At 42.9% G+C, this 21,415-nt stretch overlaps 1 protein-coding gene across 4 annotated transcripts in view; it reads right to left on the bottom strand.

Moving 5' to 3' along the window:
- Positions 1–21,415, bottom strand: part of mlxip (MLX interacting protein) — a 131,678-nt gene that overhangs the window by 27,246 nt on the left and 83,017 nt on the right. For all 4 annotated transcript variants that reach the window (XR_010977264.1, XM_068055033.1, XM_068055035.1 and 1 more), the window contains exons 11-16: positions 18,573–18,792; positions 17,065–17,186; positions 11,983–12,099; positions 10,996–11,123; positions 10,297–10,420; positions 1,039–1,168 (exon numbers count right to left, since the gene is read on the bottom strand). Coding sequence is in view for 3 of the 4 variants with exons in the window: in XM_068055033.1 (XP_067911134.1) it covers positions 1,039–1,168; positions 10,297–10,420; positions 10,996–11,123; positions 11,983–12,099; positions 17,065–17,186; positions 18,573–18,792 (841 nt within the window). In the remaining variant the exon portion in view is untranslated. The remainder of the gene's footprint in view (positions 1–1,038; positions 1,169–10,296; positions 10,421–10,995; positions 11,124–11,982; positions 12,100–17,064; positions 17,187–18,572; positions 18,793–21,415) is intronic.

Here is a 21,415-nt window from a genome sequence, read left to right as displayed (position 1 = left end):
TTGAGGGAAGATGGGGATGGGGTAAGAATATGGGATTAATGTAGGATTAGTATAAATGGGCGGTTGATGGTCAACACAGACTCGGTGGGCCGAAGGGCCTGTTTCAGTGCTGTATCTCTAAATAAAATAATATTGTTCCAGGAAACTGTCCTGAATACAATCTAGAAATTCATTGCTTTTCTATTTGAGCTATTCTGTTTCTCCCAGCTTATATGAAAATTAAAATCTCCCATTTTAATCATGTTGCTTCTGCTACATGCTTCCCTGATTTCCATATTTATATACATCACTACCGTCAGCAAATCTATAGACAACGCCCACAAGAGTCTCGCATACTTTACTGCCCCCAAGTTCTACCCTCACTGTTTCCACTGACTGATGACCTTTCTTTCCACTGCTGTGAATATGTCTTACCAACATGACTAATGCTCCTCCTTACACTATTTCCCTACTCTTTCTGAAGATCCTGGAGCCTGGAATATTTAGCTCACAATCGTGTCCAGGTCTCGAATGGCTATAACCTCATGTCCTTTAAATTGAAATTGTGCTTCGAGCTCATTAGTTTTATTACTTACACTACATGCTTTCATGTATATAATTCTTATTTGGGTATATTTTTGGACCTATCACACTTTTGGTTCTTGATGTTCTGTAAATTGCTAAACCAACAATTTAATATGCTTTAATTTTCCATTATTCCTGCTATGTTTTTAACAAGTATTTTATTGTTACTTCCTATAACCTTTTCTGTTCCCTAAATATTTATATTACCCTTAGCAGCACTGTGGTGTGACACCAGATGGGCTGCAGCAGTTTAGGAAGGCAGCTCACCACCACCTTCTCAAAGGCAATTAGGGATGAGCAACAAATGCTGGCCTTACCAGCAACGCTCACATCCCATGAAAGAATAAAAACAAAAATCTCCTTTAGTGTTCCTTTTGAGTCTATGACTCTATGTTCCGATGAGGAAACAATTTAAAACTATCTGAAATTAAGAGATAGTTTACTTCAAATCTTTTCATCTCACAGTTGACTTACTTGGTCGAAGAACTGGGAGAGAACAGTGTTGATCCAACCAGGACAGCGTTGTCTTGCATAAATCATCTAGACTTGTAGTTGCAACCATGGCATTGAAAGATTCAAACAAAGGTTTAATGATTATGCTAAACTGATTACAGAGTCAAGGATCACAAAATTATTAATTTCATAGTCATTGCACATTACAATATTTGGTCATAAGAGTGAAAACCATAACTTGGTTCAAGAAATTCAATTTTACTAAAGTAGTATTCTGACGATTTTTATATTTGACCACACGATAGCAAATTAGTAACATAACACATGAAAAACCAACAGGATGCAATTTATTTTGAAACTTTGATCATTTTGAGTGTGATAGCAGTCACAACCATCAATAACACTTCTTAAAAAAAAAAAGTTATGTCATGTTTGTTCAAATACTAAATGCTGGTAACATCAAGGTGGATAACTTACTGTGCACCCAAGAGGAGATTGGCAGCTTACCACCACCTTCTCATGAGCAATTAGGACATAGGCAACAAATGCTGGCCTTGCCAACAATGCTCACATGAATAAAAACAGATTTTTTTAAAACTCAGAAGATTGCAATCTTGTTCTTTCAGCTCTCTGCAGTCTCAAGTGAGGAAAAGTCAAGTTCATTGATCTAGGCCCTTCCATACATCATTATAGGAAAAATGTGGGCTATGACATCTTGCAATCAAAAATGATGGCATTATAAACATAAACAGAATTTTCTGTGGCACGGTGGGTGAAGAGAACAGTGGCCCGCAAGGGCCGCATGTCGCAGAGCTGCCACAATCTTCCGTGCGCGGCTCATTTAAACAGCCAGCGCGGGGTGCCCCCCAGCAATCCCATGGAGGGCTGGCTGTCCGCCCCAGCAAGGGCACCAGCTGCCTGCACGCAGGCGCTGCTGCCATTTTTCAAGGGCTTTGAGCCCTACCAGTAAATTTAAATATTTAAAGCTCAAGTAAATAAAAATAAAGACATTTCTTCTGCCCCTCTCCCACCCCCTCATAACAATTGAATTAATTATTTGCCCTCTGCTGCCGCCATAAAGCATCTACCTTGTCTATCTGACCGTCCCCCGCCCCAAACTGTATAAACTTTAACCTCAAACCCTTCTCACCATCCCCCACACCAATGATGTTACTTTGACTCCATTTTCCCCCACCCCCCCAACCGATAAATTTACCTCCTCCCCTCTCCCCACCAGTATGCCGTTTCGTTTCCCCGGACAGGAGTGCCAGCCATTGAGCCGAAGATCACAGCGGGACATCAGGCGGTGGCGTAAGTATCATTAATTTTAATCTATTTAAATATTCAAATGGGGGTCCGCCATGAGGCTTCGCTGCTGCTGGGAATATTGGGACGGGCCACCCCGGCGTCAGGGTGCGTGGTGGTCCTCTTCCGGAGGCATCTTCAGGCGCCCCCCCACCCCCACGTACCCCGACACCTGGGAGAGAACAAAATCCAGCCCTTTGTGTACCAGCTCTCTGACGGTCAAAGTATGAATTGAATGATCAAGAACTGCTCCGAGTTGCCCATTTCCTGTTCAGACTCATCTATTTATTCAGTAAATGCTCATTAAAGATTTAAAAACTGCCATGTTTTAAGATAAATACCCTTATTAAATGGTTAGGAAGTACTTAGATGAACATCTTCTTTGGCCTCCTTATCTCGAGAGACAATAGATAAGCGCCTGGAGGTGGTCAGTAGTTTGTGAAGCAGCGCCTGGAGTGGCTATAAAGGCCAATTCTAGAGTGACAGGCTCTTCCACAGGTGCTGCAGAGAAATTTGTTTGTCGAGGCTGTTACACAGTTGGCTCTCCCCTTGCGCCTCTGTCTTTTTTCCTGCCAACTACTAAGTCTCTTCAACTCGCCACACTTTAGCCCCGTCTTTATGGCTGTCCGCCAGCTCTGGCGAACGCTGGCAACTGACCCCCACGACTTGTGATCAATGTCACAGGATTTCATGTCGCGTTTGCAGACGTCTTTAAAGCGGAGACATGGACGGCCAGTGGGTCTGATACCAGTGGCGAGCTCGCTGTACAACGTGTCTTTGGGGATCCTGCCATCTTCCATGCGGCTCACATGGCCAAGCCATCTCAAGCGCTGCTGACTCAGTAGTGTGTATAAGCTGGGGACGTTGGCCGCCTCTAGGACTTCTGTGTTGGAGATACGGTCCTGCCACCTGATGCCAAGTATTCTCCGGAGGCAGCGAAGATGGAATGAATTGAGACGTCACTCTTGGCTGACATACGTTGTCCAGGCCTCGCTGCCGTAGAGCAAGGTACTGAGGGCACAGGCTTGATACACTCGGACTTTTGTGTTCCGTGTCAGTGCGCCATTTTCCCACACTCTCTTGGCCAGTCTGGACATAGCAGTGGAAGCCTTTCCCATGTGCTTGTTGATTTCTGCATCTAGAGACAGGTTACTGGTGATAGTTGAGCCTAGGTAGGTGAACTCTTGAACCACTTCCAGAGCGTGGTCGCCAATATTGATGGATGGAGCATTTCTGACGTCCTGCCCCATGATGTTCGTTTTCTTGAGGCTGATGGTTAGGCCAAATTCATTGCAGGCAGCCGCAAACCTGTCGATGAGACTCTGCAGGCACTCTTCAGTGTGAGATGTTAAAGCAGCATCGTCAGCAAAGAGGAGTTCCCTGATGAGGACTTTCCGTACTTTGGACTTCGCTCTTAGACGGGCAAGGTTGAACAACCTGCCTCCTGATCTTGTGTGGAGGAAAATTCCTTCTTCAGAGGACTTGAACGCATGTGAAAGCAGCAGGGAGAAGAAAATCCCAGAAAGTGTGGGTGCGAGAACACAGCCCTGTTTCACGCCACTCAGGATAGGAAAGGGGTCTGATGAGGAGCCACCATGTTGAATTGTGCCTTTCATATTGTCATGGAATGAGGTGATGATACTTAGTAGCTTTGGTGGGCATCCAATCTTTTCTAGTAGTCTGAAGAGACCACGTCTGCTGATGAGGTCAAAGGCTTTGGTGAGATCAATGAAAGCAATGTAGAGGGGCATCTGTTGTTCACGGCATTTCTCCTGTATCTGACGAAGGGAGAACAGCATGTCAACGGTCGATCTCTCCCTGTGCCTCAGGGAAGACGCGCTTGGCCAGCTTCTGGAGCCTGTTTAGAGCGACCTGAGCAAAGACTTTCGCCACTATACTGAGCAGGGAGATTCCACGGTAGTTGTTGCAGTCACCGCAATCACTTTTGTTTTTATAGAGGGTGATGATATTGGCATCGCGCATGTCCTGGGGTACTGCTCCCTCGACCCAGCACATAATGCTTAAATATCCACTAAAGTAAATATTAATTCTGAGTTAACTGCTGGATTTTTAAAAATACATTTCCTCAATGACTAATAACAAAATACACTAGAGGTTAGCCAGAGTTCCCACTCCCGATCTCTATTCAGACAATTACTCAGTCAACATTTCCTATCTATGCTCACATGGAGAATGTCCAGTTGGGAGGGGTAGGAAGCCATACCCCACAGTTACCACCTTCAGGAGAGAAAGGGGGAAAAGAAACTGAGAAATTGGGAAGAAAAAAAGTCAAACTTATTTTATTAATGGCAATCTGAGCACAAATTGCACTAGTTTTGTGAAGTGAAATTACGGTTTAATCTTCCTCTCAAACTCATTTGCATAACCCCACCCTTACAATCTTTCATGAATCACAGACTCGTCACAGCACAGAAGGTGGTCATTTGGTCCAACGTGTCCACACTGGCTCTCAAAGAGCAACTCCCTCAGTTCCATTCCTCTGCCTTCTCTCCATAACCCTGCACATTCTTCCTTTTCATATAACTGTCTAATTCCCTTTTGAATGCTTCAATTGAACCTGCCTCTACCATGTTATCAGGCAGCGCGCGCTCCAGACCTTAACCACTTGCTGTGTGAAAAAGATTTCCTCATGTCATTTTTTATTTATTCATTCATGGGATGTGGGCGTCACTGCCTTCCTGAACCGCTGCAGTCCATTTGGGGTAGGTATACCCACAGTGCTGTTAGGAAGGGAGTTCCAGGATTTTGACCCAGTGACAGTGAAGGAACGGCGATATAGTTCCAAGTCAGGATGGTGTGTGACTTGCACGGGAACTTGCAAGTGGTGGTGTTCCCATGCATTTGCTGCCCTTGTCCTTCTAGTTGGTAGAGGTCACGGGTTTGGAAGGTGCTGTCTAAGGAGCCTTGGTGCATTGCATCTTGTAGATGGTACACACTACTGCCACTGTGCGTCAGAGGTGGAGGGAGTGAATGTTTGTAGATGGGGTACCAATCAAGCGGGCTGCTTTGTCCTGGATGGTGTCGAGCTTCTTGAGTGTTGTTGGAGCTGCACCCATCCAGGCAAGTGGAGAGTATTCCATCACACTCCTGACTTGTGCCTTGTAGATGGTGGACAGGCTTTGGGGAGTCAGGAGGTGAGTTACTCAACTCAGGATTCCTAGCCTCTGACCTACTCTTGTAGCCACGGTATTTATATGGCTACTCCAGTTCAGTTTCTGGTCAAGGGTAGCCCCGAAGATGTTGATAGTGGGGAATTCAGCGATGGTAATGCCATTGAATGTCAAGGGGAGATGGTTAGATTCTCTCTTGTTGGAGATGGTCATTGCCTGGCACTTGTGTGGCACGAATGTTACTTGCCACTTATCAGCCCAGGCCTGGATATTGTCCAGGTCTTGCTACATTTCTACACGAACTGCTTCAGTATCTGAGGAGTTGTGAATGGTGCTGAACATTGTGTAATCATCAGCGAACATCCCCACCTCTGACCTTATGACTGAAGGAAGGTCATTGATGAAGCAGCTGAAGATGTTTGGGCCTGGGACACTACCCTGAGGAACTCCTGCAGTGATGTCCTGGAGCTCAGATGATTAACCTCCAACAACCACAACCATCTTCCTTTGCACTAGGTATGACTCCAGCTAGCAGAGGGTTTTCCCCAATTCCCATTGACTCCAGTTTTGCTAGGGCTCCTTGATGCCATACTCGGTCAAATGCTGCCTTGATGTCAAGGGTCGTCACTCTCACCTCACCTCTTGAGTTCAGCTCTTTTGTCCATGTTTGAACCAAGGCTGTAATGAGGTCAGGAACTGAGTGGCCCTGGCAGAACCCAAACTGAACGTCACTAAGCAGGTTATTACTAAACAAGTGCCGCTTGATGGCACTGTTGATGACACCTTCCATCACTTTACTGATGATTGAAAGTAGGCTGATGGGGCGGTAATTGGCCGGGTTGGACTTGTCCTGCTTTGTGTGTACAGGACATACCTGGGCAATTTTCCACATTGCAGGGTAGATGCCAGTGTAGCTGTACTAGAACAGCTTGGCTAGGGGCGCGGCAAGTTCTGGAGCACAGGTCTTCAGTACTATTTCCGGAATATTGTCAGGGCCCATAGCTTTTGCAGTATCCAGTGCTTTCAGTCATTTCTTGATATCACGCGGAGTGAATCGAATTGGCTGAAGTCTAACATCTGTGAGGAGGCTGAGATGGATCATCAACTCGGCACTTCTGGCTGAAGATTGTTGCACATGCTTCAGCCTTATCTTTCGCACTAAAGTGCTAGGCTCCCCCATCATTGAGGATGGGGATATTTGTGGAGCCACCTCCTCCAGTTATAGATAGAACATAGAACAATACAGCACAGTACAGGCCGTTCGGCCCACGATGTTGTGCCGAACCATCAACCAACTCGAAGATCAAACTACCTACATACCCTTCATTCTACTATCATCCATGTACCTATCCAAGAGTCGCTTAAATGTCCCGAATCTACCTGCTTCTACCACCACCGCTGGCAGTGCATTCCACGCACCCTCCACTCTCTGTGTAAAGAACTTGCCTCTGACATCTCCCTGAAACCTTCCTCCAATCACCTTAAAATTATGCCCCCTGGTGATAGCCCTTTCCACCCTGGGAAAAAGTCTCTGGCTATCCACTCTATCTATGCCTCTCATCATCTTGTACACTTCTATCAAGTCACCTCTCATCCTTCTTCGCTCTAATGAGAAAAGCCCTAGCTCCCTCAATCTTAAGACATGCCCTCCAGTCCAGGCAGCATCCTGGTAAATCTCCTCTGCACCCTCTCTCAAGCTTCCACATCCTTCCTATAATGAGGCGACCAGAACTGAACACAATATTCCAAGTGTGGTCGAACCAGGGCCTTATAGAGCTGCAGCATGACCTCGTGGCTCTTAAACTCAATCCCCCTGTTAATGAAAGCCAACACACCATACGCATTCGTAACAACCCTATCAACTTGGGTGGCAACTTTGAGCGATCTATGGACATGGACCCCAAGATCCCTCTGTTCCTCCACACTACCAAGAATCCTGTCTTTAAGCCTGTATTCTGCATTCAAATTCGACCTTCCAAAATGAATCACTTCACACTTTTCCAGGTTGAACTCCATCTGCCACTTCTCAGCCCAGCTCTGCATCCTGTCAATGTCCCATTGCAACCTACAACAGCCTTCCACACTATCCACAACTCCAGCAATCTTCGTGTCATCGGCAAACTTGCTAACCCAGCCTTCCACTTCCTCATCCAAGTCATTTATAAAAATCACAAAGAGCAGAGGTCCCAGAACAGATCCTTGTGGAACACCACTGGTCACCGAGCTCTAGGCTGAATACTTTCCATCTACTACCTCTGTCTTCTATGAGCCAGCCAAATTTGTATCCAGACAGCCAACTTTCCCTGAATCCCATGCCTCCTTACTTTCTGAATGAGCCTACCATGGGGAACCTTATCAAACGCCTTGCTAAAATCCATATACACCACATCCACTGTTAGTTGTTTAATTGTCCACCACCATTCACAGCTGGATGTGGCAGGACTGCAGAGCTTAGATCTGATCCGTTGGTTATGGAATCGCTTAGCTCTGTCTATCGCATGCTGCTTATGTAGTTTGGCACGCAGATAGTCCTGTGTTGTAACTTCACCAGGTTGACACCTCATTTTGAGGTATGCCTGGTGCTGCTCCTGGCATGCCCTCCTGCACTCTTCATTGAACCAGGGTTGGTCTCCTGGCTTGATGGTAATGGTAGAGTGGGGGATATGCTGGGCCATGAGGTTACAGATTGTGGTTGGGTACAATTCTGCTGCTGCTGATGCCCCACAGCGCCTCATGGATGCCCAGTTTTGCATTGCTAGATCTGTTTGAAATCTATCCCATTTAGCACGGTTGTAGTGCCACACAACACGATGGACGGTATCCTCGATGCGAAGGCGGGACTTCGTCTCCACAAGGACTGTGTGGTGGTCACTCCTACCAATGCTGCCATGGACAGATGGATCTGCGGCAGGCAGATTGGTGAGGACGATGTCAAGTCGGTTTTCCACTCTAGTAGATTCCCTCACCACCTGCCGCATACCCAGTCTAGCAGATATGTCCTTTAGGACTCAGCCAGCTCGGTCAGTAGTGGTGCTACTGAGCCACTCTTGGTGATAGACATTGAAGTCCCCCACCCAGAGTACATTTTGTACCCTCGCCACCCTCAGTGCTTCCTCCAAGTGCTGTTCAACATGGAGGAGTACTGACTCATCAGCTGAAGGGGGACGGTAGGTGGTAATCAGCAGGAGGTATCCTTGTCCATGTTTGATCTGATGCCATGAGACTTCATGGGGTCCAGAGTCGATGTTGAGGACTCCCAGGGCAACTCCCTCCCTACTGCATATCACTGTGCCACCACCACAGGTGGGTCTGTCCTGCCGGTGGGACAGGACATACCCGGGGATGGTGATGGCAGTGTCTGGGACATTGTCTGAAAGGTATGATTCCTTGAGTATGACTATGTCAGGCTGTTGCTTGACTAATCTGTGGGACAGCTCTCCCAACTTTGGCATAAGTCCCCAGATGTTAGTAAGGAGGACTTTGCAGGGTCGACAGGGCTGGGTTTGCCGTTGTCGTTTCCGGTGCCTAGCTCGATGCCGGGTGGTCCGTCCGGTTTCATTCCTTTTTATTGACTTCGTAGCAGTTAGATACAACTGAGTGGCTTGTTAGGCCATTTCAGAGGGCATGTAAGAGTCAACTACATTGCTGTGTGTCTGGTGTCACATGTAGGCCAGACCAGGTAAGGACAGCAGATTTCCTTCCCTAAAGGACATTAGTGAACCAGATGGGTTTTAACAACAATCGACAATGGTTTCATAGCCATTAGACCAGCTTTTAATTCCAGATTTATGAATTGAATTCAAATTCCACATTCTGTTGTGGTGGGATTTGAACCCATGTCCCCAGAGCAATACCCTGGGTCTCTGGGTTACTAGTCCAGTGCCAATACCACTACGCCACCGCCTCCCCTTTCTCTTCTCTTACCAAATACTTTAAGTCTGTGCCCTCTCGTTCTCTATTCTTTCACGAGTGGGAACAATTTTTCTCTGTCTACTCTGTCCAGACCACCCATGATTTTGAAGACCTCTATCAAATCACCTCTCAGCCTTCTCTTCTCCAACGAACAGTCCTAACTTCTCCAATCAATCTTCATAACTGAAATTCCTCATCCCTGGAACCATTCTCATGAGTCTTTTTTGGACTCTCTCCATAGCCCTCACGCCTTCCCTCAAGTGCGGTGGCCATAATTGGACGCAATACTCCAGCTGAGGCCAACTTAATGTCTTATACAAATTCAACATAACCTCCTTGAGTCAAGGCAATCATAATTGTTTTCTTCCCCTCCTTACATTAAAAAAGGTTCCTTGATGTATTTAAGAGTGGTAACCAGGTGTATTATTATTAATATGGCCACAATTGGGTTATCTAAAAAAAAAATAAGCATTTTTAGTATGTGTCCAATCCATCACCTGTGAATAACCATTTTTAAAAAACTGAAAATGATTTTGAAGAACTAACAGAATGATTTACTAGTTTCATTTGTGTACATTAGTCAGTTTCTTAGAAATTAAAAAAAAAAATAAAAGCTTTAAGGGGCTTGCCAGTGCCTTTGCACCTAAAAAGAAACAGTTTAATTTGAAGATCCTCCTTGAAGGGCACAATTGGCATTAATTCGTTCTGAGGGCATGCATGATTTTGAGAGTGGGGCCATTTTCAATCAGGAAGTTTTTTAAACCTATGTTAAAAAAAGTTGTGAAAACTCTATTTGTGCTCGGCATAACTTGCTTTTGAAATTCCTTGATTTTTTATGCTGATTTGGCTGTTTTCAGCAAATAGCATCTCAATAAAAACTCTATCCCGCAGAACCTAACATTTTTCAGCTTTGCTGCATTAAAAAGGATACAATCCAGAACTTCCAGTTCTGAAGTGTTCTCGATTTGACATACTCATCAAACATCTCCTGTGTATGATGAAATCGTTGCCGTGTTATTGGGACACCAGTGGCAGGAAGCTGTTGTTGGCAGGTACTGAAATTCGGAATTTATAGTTACAAATTACTACCAATTATTCAGTCAAATAATTTGATGAGCACAACCAACTTCTAGAACAAAACAAAGTATAATACAATTTAACTACCCAATGACTCAGTAAGTTTATTCAATGAATAGCTGAGCCATACAAACCAGGAAAAGTCCCAGGCTCAATCTGCAGTCTATGCAGAGTTGGCTGATCCCAGTCAGGTGTAGGGGTGAAATACTAGGTGTTTTTTTTATATAGTGCTTATGTGAAGCGCCTTGGAATGTTTTATTACATAAAGATGCTATATAAAAATAAGTAGTTGTTGTTGGGTTATCAAAGAGCAAAATTAGCCTGCGTTCTGCTTCCTAATTATTATCCATGCCTCCTTTTAGAAGTGCATCTGTACACATCAGATGAAGACTGGGCTTGACTGCTGACACAGTCATTTAGATGTGGCACCAGAGCAGCCAACACATTCAGAAGTGGACAGGACAGAAAATGGAAACTATCAGTACACAAAACATGCATTGGGGGCAACAATGCTGGATTTCTTTTTTAAAAATCCAGCAAAACGTTTACCCACTTGATTGATGCATTCAGCTCCTCAATTTCTTCCCTGAGACGTTTTGCTTCATCCTGCAACTGTGTCCTCTCCTGTTGTAGTTTTGCTATGTATTCCACAGTTTTCTGCAGTGTGGCTGCATTGCTAATCTACAGGAAGGATGAAAAGCATCTGGTTAAAATACAATCCTGGGAACTGAGAATTTTTTTATCCCATCAGAATCTTTTTTCCCTCATTCTCCTCCTTCCCATTCCACTTTTCTCAGTTTAACACATTTCCTAGTTTTCCCCACTTACTTCGTTTCAACATCATTATCTTTATCCTGATATCAACTGATTTGCTCATTTGGCAACAGATTCTGTCCCATAATCACTGTAGTTATTTCCTTCTGTTTGCATACAGAGCAGATCAAACTCTGTGACTTCATGGGTTAGAAAAGACACTTACCGATTTGTGCACTTAGACCAATGAGGGTACGGTATTTTTACACTAATCAGGAAGCAGCTTCCGAGATGTTTAAAGAGCCTGGAAGAGTTAGAACTGTGGGTAAACAAAAAAGCAGCAAGGAGTAGATGCTAATAGACCAGACCAGACCAGGAATAGCTAAGCAGTAAATGAGACAGAGTCTTAGGATGAGTGGGTAGGTAGACTTTTACTGTATAGCTGGGCTTAGATTTTCTTTTTTCATGCATCAGTTGGACTCCTAAAAATGAGGGGGAAGGAACTGGGATTTCTAATCTTTTGTGGGGACTCAATGAATTGCACCACATGGTTCTGACTCTCTGCTCCATAGAAGATTGGACACTTCTGCCATATTCCACAAACCTCTCCCATAATCCAAAAACCCCAAACTGGCAAAACTTTGCAGATTCTGTGTGATTGTAATAGTTACAATCCAGATCCAATTTAAATGAGTTACTGAGGCATAAACTGGCCTTCAAACCATCATGGCTCATCCACAAACAGGCACCCAGTGAAGAGCAATATGAAATTAGTCAACCAACCTACCGGTTTTACATTAGACTGGGATTTTAAAGTGGTCACTAGATTGTGAAGAGTGTCAAAACACATTTTGATGTTAAATCGCCTCTTCTGTTCTGCTGAAATGTGGGTCATTCTTCGACTCTGTAAAAAAAAAACTACAACTATATTATAATACCCAATGGTCATTAGACCAAACTAGGGTTCCTACTACAGATCACCAGACTTACATACTTCACAAATATGGAGATTGTAGAACAGGATTGGGCTCACATTTAATATCCTAACATGGCAAGAAACGGGGAGTAAAAAGGTTCCAGTAACAGAATACATCAATTTGAGAAGATAATACTATGGGGTAATAGGATAGAGATTCTCATCCTTTCAGATTCTAACTTTCGTGAATAATTCCAAAGTGTTTGCCTTTACTACCCAGAAATCATCTGGACATCTGTCCTGAACTTAACTCGTATAAGTTATTATGTACGTTTCCTTGCTCTACCATCACAATATAAATTTATAACCTGGATTATCTGACAAATAGTCAGGCAGACGCAGAAAATGGGCAATCCCACTCTGCTAGACCACTGCCCACTTCGTGTCCGGTATATTTTTTGATGCATTGAATCACTAATTTGGGAGTTCTAGTTTTGTACACTATTTTTCACTGTTCAGGCATGCAAGACATCCAATGTAAAGTACACCTTTGTGAGGTGGGCATCCATGGTTTCGAGGCGACAGTAAGTAAATCGCTAGGTCATGGAAAGAATACAGTAATAGTAAAAGAAAATGGATTTTTGCCATTTCTGAGTTTTTTACTTGTTTCTTTCTTTGTCCTGCTGGTACTTGAGGCTCTCATGAGCCAATGTACAAATTACTTTTTTTTTGCACCTACCATTAAACACACACCATGGATTTCTCAATGCAAATCCCCCTACCTGGTGCAATTAGCATGAAGACCCGCAGTGGCGTGGATACAGGCCCTAATTTCAAGAGATGTGCTGTTTTCACCTACCAGTGCCTGCACCTGCAGGCAGAGGTAAGAAACTGTAATTTGTTCAACGATTATTGCAAGCAGACGCTCCTCTTCCCAAAGGAAACTGGGGCAGCAGGGCCAACAGCATTCTTAAGACATGTCAAGACCCGATTAATCATAATATTGGATGCCTCTTCGGAAGCATCCAAATAAAGCACATCATTCTTTCAGCAGTAAGGCATAAAAGGCATTGTCAGGATAATCAAAAGCTAGTGTGGCAATTTATTCACCAAGATGCCAAAAATTTCCACAGATACATATCGGGCACATCGACCTGATAATGACAAAGAAGAACGGTCTTCTCAGGGTCTGATTCTGTCTGAATGGCAAATACAGATCTGTGTCATTTACTGCAAGGGCACTTGAAACCACTAGGCAGCATATGGCTAAACACATCCAGTGACCTTAACAGCTGCTATGGCTAAAACATGGTTCCATCTCCTTCACAGAATTGTTACAGTGCAGAAGGAGGCCATTCAGCCCATCATGTCCGCACTGGCTCTCCGAAAGAGCAGTTCTCTCAGTTCCATTCCCCCGCCTTCTCCCCGTAACCTTGCACATTCTTCCTTTTCATATAACAGTCTTATTCCCTTTTGAATGCTTCAATTGAATCTGCCTCCACCACACTGTCAGGCAGTGCATTCCAGACCTTAACCACTCTGTGAAATTTTTTTTCCTCATGTCACTATTGCTGCTCTTACCAAATACTTTACATCTGTGCCCTTGTGTTCTCGATCCTTTCACAAGTGGGAACAGTTTCTCTCTATCTACTCTGTCCAGACTACTCATGATTTTGAATACTTCTATCAAATCACCACTCAGCCTTCTCTTCTCCAAGTAAAACAGTCCTAACTTCTCCAATCTATCTTCATAACTGAATTTTCTCATCCCTGGAACCAGTCTCATGAATCTTTTCTGTACTCTCTACAGTGCCCTCAGGTCATTCCTAAAGTGCGGCGACCAGAACTGGACACAATACTCCAGCTGAGCTTATAGAAGTTCAACATAATTTCCTTGCTCTTGTACTCTATGCCCCTATTAATAAAGCCCAGGATACTGTATGCTTTATTAACTGCTCTCTCAACCTGTCCTTCAATGACTCATGCACATATACACCCAGGTCCCTCTGCTCCTGCACGCAGCTTTACAATTGTACCCTTTATTTTATATTGTCTCTCCATGCTCTTCCTACCAAAATGAATCACTTCACATTTCTCTGCATTGAACTTCATCATTCCACCAACTTGTCTATGTCCTTTTGGAGTTCTACACTATCTTCCTCACAGTTCACAATGCTTCCAAGTTCTGAATCATCAGCAAACTTTGAAATTGTGCCAAATACACCAAGGTCTAGGTCATTAACATATATAGCAGGGAAAGCAAGGGGCCCAACACTGACCCCTGGGGAACTCTACTACAAACCTTCCTCCAGCCCGAAAAACATCCATTAACCATTACTCTGTTTCCTGTCCATGTATAAGTGTGGATTCCATATCCAATTCCATATCCATGTTGCTACTGCCCCTTTATTCCATGAGCTACAAGTTTGCTCACAAGTCTGTTGTGTGGCACTGTATCAAACGCCTTTTGGAAGTCCATGTACACCACATCAACAGCATTGCCCTCATCAACCTGTTACCTCCTCAAAAAACTCCAGCAAATTAGTTAAACATGATTTTCCCTTACGAAATCCATGCTGGATTTCATTAATTAACCCGCATTTGTCCATGTGACGATTAATTCTGTCCAAAATTATTTTTTCTAGCAGTTTCCCCACCACCGTAGTTAAACTGACCAGCCTGTCGTTGCTCGGCTTTTCTTTACACCTTTTTTGAACAAGGGTGTAACATTTGCAATTCTCCAGTTCTCTGAAACCACCCTCGAGTCTAAGGAAGACTGAAAAATTACCATCAGTGCCTCAGCGATTTCCATCCTCACTTCCCTCAGTATCCTTGTATGCATCTCATTCGGTCCTGATGCTTTATCCACTTTATGTACAGACAGCCTATCTAATACTTCCTCTTTATCAATTTTAATTGCCTGGGTTGCATATTCTTCCGTGGTTAAGACAGATACAAAGTATTCATTTAATACCTCAGCTATGCCCTCTGCCTCCATGTGTAAATCCACCTGTTGGTCCCTAATCAGCCCCACTCCTCCTTTTACCACACTTATACTATTTATATCTCTATAGAAATTTTTGGGATTTCCTTTAATACTAGCTGCCAGTCTCTTTTCACATGTTCTCTTTGCTTCTCCTATTTGCTTTTTCACTTCCCCTCTGGATCTTCTATATTCAGCCTGGTTCTCAATAGTATTTTCTACCTGACATCCATCATAAGCACACTTTTTCTTCTTTATCTTAATCTCTACCTCTTTTGTCATCCAGGGAGCTCTTGGATTTGTTTGCTCTACCTTTCCCCTTCGAGGGAACATACCTTGACTGTGCCTGAACTATCTCTTCTTTGAAGGTAGCCCATTGTTCAGCTACCGGTCTTCCTGCCAACTTTTGACTCCAATTTATTAGCCCCAGCTCCATCATTAACCCACTGAAGTTGGCTTTTCCCCAGTTAATAATTTTTACTCTGGATCTTTCTTTGTCCTTTTCCTTGGTCAGCCTAAACCTTGTGATACAACAATCACTATCCCCTAAATACTCTCCTACTGATAGTTGATCCACTTGGCCCACCTCACAAGAACAAGGTCTAGCAGTGCCTCTTTTCTCGTTGGACTAGCAACATACTGTTCTCGAAAATTTTCCTGAACACACACTAGGAACTCTTGACCCTCACTCCCCTTTACACCACTACTATTCCAGTCTGTGTTTGGATAATTAAAGTCCCCCATTATAACTACCCTATAATTTTTTCACCTCTCTGTAATTTCCTTACAAATTTGTTCCTCCACATCTTTCCCACTAGCTGGTGGCCTATAGACAACACCGAGCAATGTTGCTGCACCTTTTTTGTTCCTTAACTCTAGCCAAATTGATTCTGTTGTCGACTCCCCCCACTTCCGCCACCGCCCCCCCACCCCCGCCAGGACATCCTTTTACTTCAGCACTGCAATGCTCTCCTTAATCAATACCGCCACCCCAACCCCTTTTTTCCCTTTCCTATCTTTCCTGAACACCTTGAATCCAGGAATATTTAACACCAAGTCCTGCCCTTCTTTGAGCCAGGTCTCTATTATTGGTCTATAGTATTGGTGGCATGGAGCAGCATAGATGATCTCATCAGTAATTTCAGGCATTTTAACAGCTAAACAGGATGCCAGGGGCTGTCACATGCTTGCAAATGCATGTCTTTATCTTGGATTTACTTCCCCTTCATTTTTGCCTATTTCTTTTTTGCTCCCTGTCTCATCAACTTTGGCAAAGGCTGATAATGGGTTGAAATGCCTTTTAACGCTTTCAGAATTTGTTTTTCCCCGTTTAAATTTCAGTTGTACTTAATTTTCTATTGCAGTCACCTGTCAGAATCCACACCAAGTTCTGCTACTAAGGTGACCTGGGAAAATTAGGGGGAAACAGCACATGTCCATTTGAGTCTGTTGAGCACATGCTCAGTCTCTTCCTTTGGGGGTGGGTGGGGCTGCATGTGAGAGCAAAAGAGAGAGACAAAGCGAAGGGAGAAAAAAAAATCAGTGAAGATCAGAAATTTGCTGTATTTCTGAATTGTTTACTTCTAATAATGTTCCAATTTGACAGAAAAAAGTTCTTAGAAAACCTTGGGTGGGTGCAAACAACTTCATTTCAATTAAGTAACATTTAACTTCCAATGCAAGTCTGCAAGTGATTTCCTGAACATGAGTTTTCCAAAACAGAAATTGTAGGAAATGTGGCAGAGGCACCCCATTCATAAACGGAGGAAGAAAAGTAGCAGTTGTCCTACATTGTTCCCATGCACCTCCTAGTAATTATATAACAGCTTCATACCAGGTTTAGAAGCAACTCTGTAGCCTTCCCCAAAACTGAGGTACATGTAAGTTTAGGAGGGGAGACTTTTGCTTGAGAGGTGAAACACAAAAAGCTACTTCAAAAATTAAGCAACAAGATTCAGAAAATTTGTTACCTTAAGTGCCACAACTGGTTGATCTGGTTTAGGTTTTGTAGAATTGTTTATGGGAGACTGTGGACTTGGGATTCTTTCTGAAGTTGCTGGAGATCCTTGACCTGAATTTGGTCGGTCCTGGCCTGAAGAAAAATAAAGCTAACTGTGTGTGTATGCTTTTAAATTATTTTGACAAAATTACTTACATTAACATATCGAGTACTTTGCCATTAAAAATATTTTGATCAGCCATCGTTCTAAGCGTTAGGAGAATTTATTTTTTAAAGAAAGGGAACATTTTATTTATTTTTATTTATTGATACAGCACTGAAACAGGCCCTTCGGCCCACCGAGTCTGTGCCGACCAAGAACCACCCATTTATACTAACCCTACAGTAATCCCATATTCCCTACCACCTACCTACACGAGGGGCAATTTACAATAGCCAATTTACCTATCACCTGCAAGTCTTTGGCGGTGGGAGGAAACCAGAGCACCCGGTGAAAACCCACGCGGTCACAGGGAAAACTTGCAAACTCCGCACAGGCAGTACCCAGAATTGAACCCGGGTCCCTGGAGCTGTGAGGCTGCGGTGCTAACCACTGCGCCGCCCTAACTAAGGCTCTATCAGTAACTTATGGTCAAATATAGCCAGTAAATGTAAACTTTTTAAAAGGTGTTTGTAGGACTCAGGACATTATACTGGAAGAGCATGTTTGGATTTATTTGCAGCAGCTTCTTGCAAACTGCAGAATTCCTTTAAAGGAAGAAAAGAACTTGCATTTATGTAGTACCTTTCACAACCACAGGATGCCCCAAAACCCTTAAACAGCCCAAGTATTTTTTGAAGTGTAGTCACTGTGGTAAAGTAGGGAAACCTCAGCAGCCATCAGCTATAGGGATGGAAAAATGGGGATGGATTGCAGCCGTGCCTGATCTTGTCTTCAATCAAAATTCACAGTTGCGCCTCATCTGTAATGTGGAACAGGAACCGTGGCAATATTCCAAATGAGGGATTTCTGCCACCACTTCCCCACCTAACCCCCCCACCCACCCATTGAGTAATTGTAGCACCCCCACTGAGATCTGCTAACTCAAGGCCAAGATTCAAACTTGGAACTTCTTGATCTGTGATGTTAATCATTACACTTTCAATTGATATAGTTATTGAGTTATCAGGTGCTCACAATCAGCTTGGTTTAATATAGATCATAGACGAATATAGGAATGCATGGCTGGAAAAAAGGAGTGGTTCAACTGGCAGTCCCAGATGGCTCCCAAAAGTTCTTCTCTAGTCCTGAAAATTGTATAGGACAAATGACGATTGGAAAAAAAAAACATGGAGACTGCGAAATTCTACTGGGGGTAAACACTCATCTGTGATGTTCAATATATAAATTGAAAATGAAATATTCCCTAAGATGTGTTGACTAACCAACAGTTTCTGTAAATCACTAATCTTTCTTCAAAATAAATCACAAATAACTGAAAAATTCAGACCCCAATTTAGCTTCAGGTGGTTGCTTACTTGTAGGCGTGGGTGAAGGTGCCTGTTTGTTTGAGGTTGGAGGTGTGAACTGTTCAGCTTTGGACTGTAACCGGACCGCACTCTGGACTGTATTTGAAGCGAACAACTGCGATATGTTTGACTTAGCAGGTTGTGAGGTTTGCCTTGATGTGCTCATCGCTCCTGGTTGTTGTGCTGGGCCAACTAAAATACTGCCATGAAAATCTGTCACACCTGTGGCCTACAACAAGATAAGACGTTAAAAAGATGTTAATTTTTAACATATATATTGAAGTTCAATAATATTCCCTGAAAATCTGACAACTTTAAACATCCCAAGTTAAAGCCAAACGTTCTGTAAAGCAGCTGTCTGATCAGTACCCATAAAGACCCGACAGGCAGATGCTAACAGTTAAAAATATCCTATTGCAATTTTTCAATAGTCCATAAACATTTACAAGATACATACAAAATCCAAATACAACTACAAGGATTATATAATTAATAGCCATCAGTAAATCATGCACTACAATATGCACAAGGACTTCTTTCTGTTTTGACGTATAAACAGAGAAACTGACATGCCCCACATCAATTAGCACTTCTCTGTCCTTTGATTGCGCTTGTTTTTAAACAAAAAAGAAAACCTCTCAAGAAGGTGCTTGTGCTATTAGGTGTGGGATAGAAACAGAAGGAAAGCGGGTAAAGGGCTTCATGTCAATCCACATCTGTAGAGTGAACAGAAGAGTTTGTGCATCTGGTGTCAGCCCTTCATCAGAAGGGTTCTAACAAAAAGGTCTATACTTAAAACTTCAATCCATCTGTTCATTCCACAGATGCCAACTGACCCAAAAGTGTCCAACATTTGTTTCAGATTTTCACCATCAGTAATTTTTGCTTTTGGTTTAAAGAGCTTTAAGTTTTTTTTATTAAACTGAAAAAATAAAGTATAAATAAAATAGATTAGACAGAAAAAGGGTTAAAATAAAAATGGGAGAAAGCAAAATGGTAGAGTGGGTGAACAGGAAAATGGGGACAAGACAACTGGTGTTCAAACATATTTATTCAAAAAAATAAATGTTTATTTTTGAAATTCAGGGTTAATATTCGACTAATAAAGTTAGTTCTGGCACTTCAGTAGTTTTATTACAGTATTACTACTCTTATTTTATCATGACATGTGAGCTGACAACTTACAAAACTGTCTAGCTCAGCAAGATAGTTACTTCTCTTACACTATAACACTTCAATATTAAAATAAATCCAAAAGATATGAGAATTCTTGTTGTCCATAGGGACAAGGCAGGCTGGAATATTGGCTTAGCAGGCAAGAAACAGCAGCCGAGGAACAAAGAAACAGAAGTAGACCATTCAGCAGCTTGAGTCATGGTTAATCTGTATCTTAATTTCACTAACCCATCCTTGATCCATATGCCATGAAACCTTTAATGGATGCTCTCAATCTTAGTAAGGAAAAAGTTCATAAATTCCTCTTACTTGTCAGAGGTGAGGGCGGAGGGGGCATGGGAGAAGGATTTAAGGAAACGGTTCTTTGTGGAGGAAAAAAGCATGCTGGCGAAAAGAAAAATCCTGGCACAGTGGGTAATTCTGGCAAAGAGTGATTAGTTAGGAGTATGCACCAGCTATGGCTCAGCTGGTTGCATTCTTGCCTCTGAGTCACATGGTTGAGTTCAAGTCCCACTCCAGGGCTTGAGCACAAAAATCAAGGCCGACACTCCAGTGCTGCACTGCTGGAGATGCCATCTTTTGGATGAGATGTTAAACTGAGGCTCCATCTGCCTGCATGGTGGGGGTGGGGAATGAAAAAGATTCCATGGCATGATTTCAAAGAACAGGGGAGTTATCCCTGGTGTTCTGACCAATATTTATCCCTCAATCCACATCGCAAAAACTGATTATCTGATCATTATCACATGGCTTTTTGTGGGAGCTTGCTGTGTGCAAATTGGCTGTCACATTTCATATAGTATAACTATGACTACACTTCAAAAGTACGTCATTGTAAAGGGCTTTGAGGCGTACGGTGGTTGTGAATAGCGCTATATAAATGCAAGTCTTTCTTTTTATGGAATTGCAGTTATAACTTAATGGGAAAGTTCTTCTTTCTTCCAAGGGTGAAAACGTAAGGAAGTGGGTTTGAAAGGGAATAAAGGTATGTGGATGGCAAAGGATATAAGAAAGCTAGCCAAGTCTGTGATAGAAACCATGGGAAGCTACAGGTAATGGCAAAATTAAGGGGGTGGCTGTGACTACTGGCTGGAAATTTTTCAGAGTGTGAGAAGTTTAGGAATGACAGCGAATTTGCAGGAAAGAGAATAAGGAAGCTGAGGTGGAGATTGAAATCACTGGGAATGGAGAGTTGTTGAGTGCAGAGGCTTCGGGAGAAAAGGAAGGAGAATATCTTGGGGAGAAACTGGGGATGGTAGACAACAAGGATTTTAAAGGATTTCATTTACAATAAATTAGAATATTGCTCTTCAGTTTCTAACACTTTTCAGTTCAGCAGTTTTTCTTCAACTAATATTCAAGAACAAGAGCACACTTTCAAAAGCTTTATTATAACTAGGCTGTGTATGATTACACACTTCTTACAGTTTTGATAGTCCTTTATAAACCAGAACAAATATTGAGCTTGGAGGTGGCGGGACCACAGGGAAAAACAGCCAAAGAGGAGAAACAAGAAAGCAAAAAAATAAAGAAAAAGATGAGGATAGCAGACACAGATAAAACAGAAGCCATATTCTTCAACTTACTATGCGCAACACCATGGATACTTGACTAATATTAAACCATATCTGCATGCACTTTGATTTTAACACCCGTTATTCTTTCTTGCTTCAAAA

Source organism: Heterodontus francisci, chromosome 23 (genome assembly GCF_036365525.1).
Source record: "Heterodontus francisci isolate sHetFra1 chromosome 23, sHetFra1.hap1, whole genome shotgun sequence".
Taxonomy (NCBI): domain Eukaryota; kingdom Metazoa; phylum Chordata; class Chondrichthyes; order Heterodontiformes; family Heterodontidae; genus Heterodontus; species Heterodontus francisci.
Note: the sequence above shows the minus strand (reverse complement) of the source record. Positions and strands in the feature narration are given on the sequence as shown.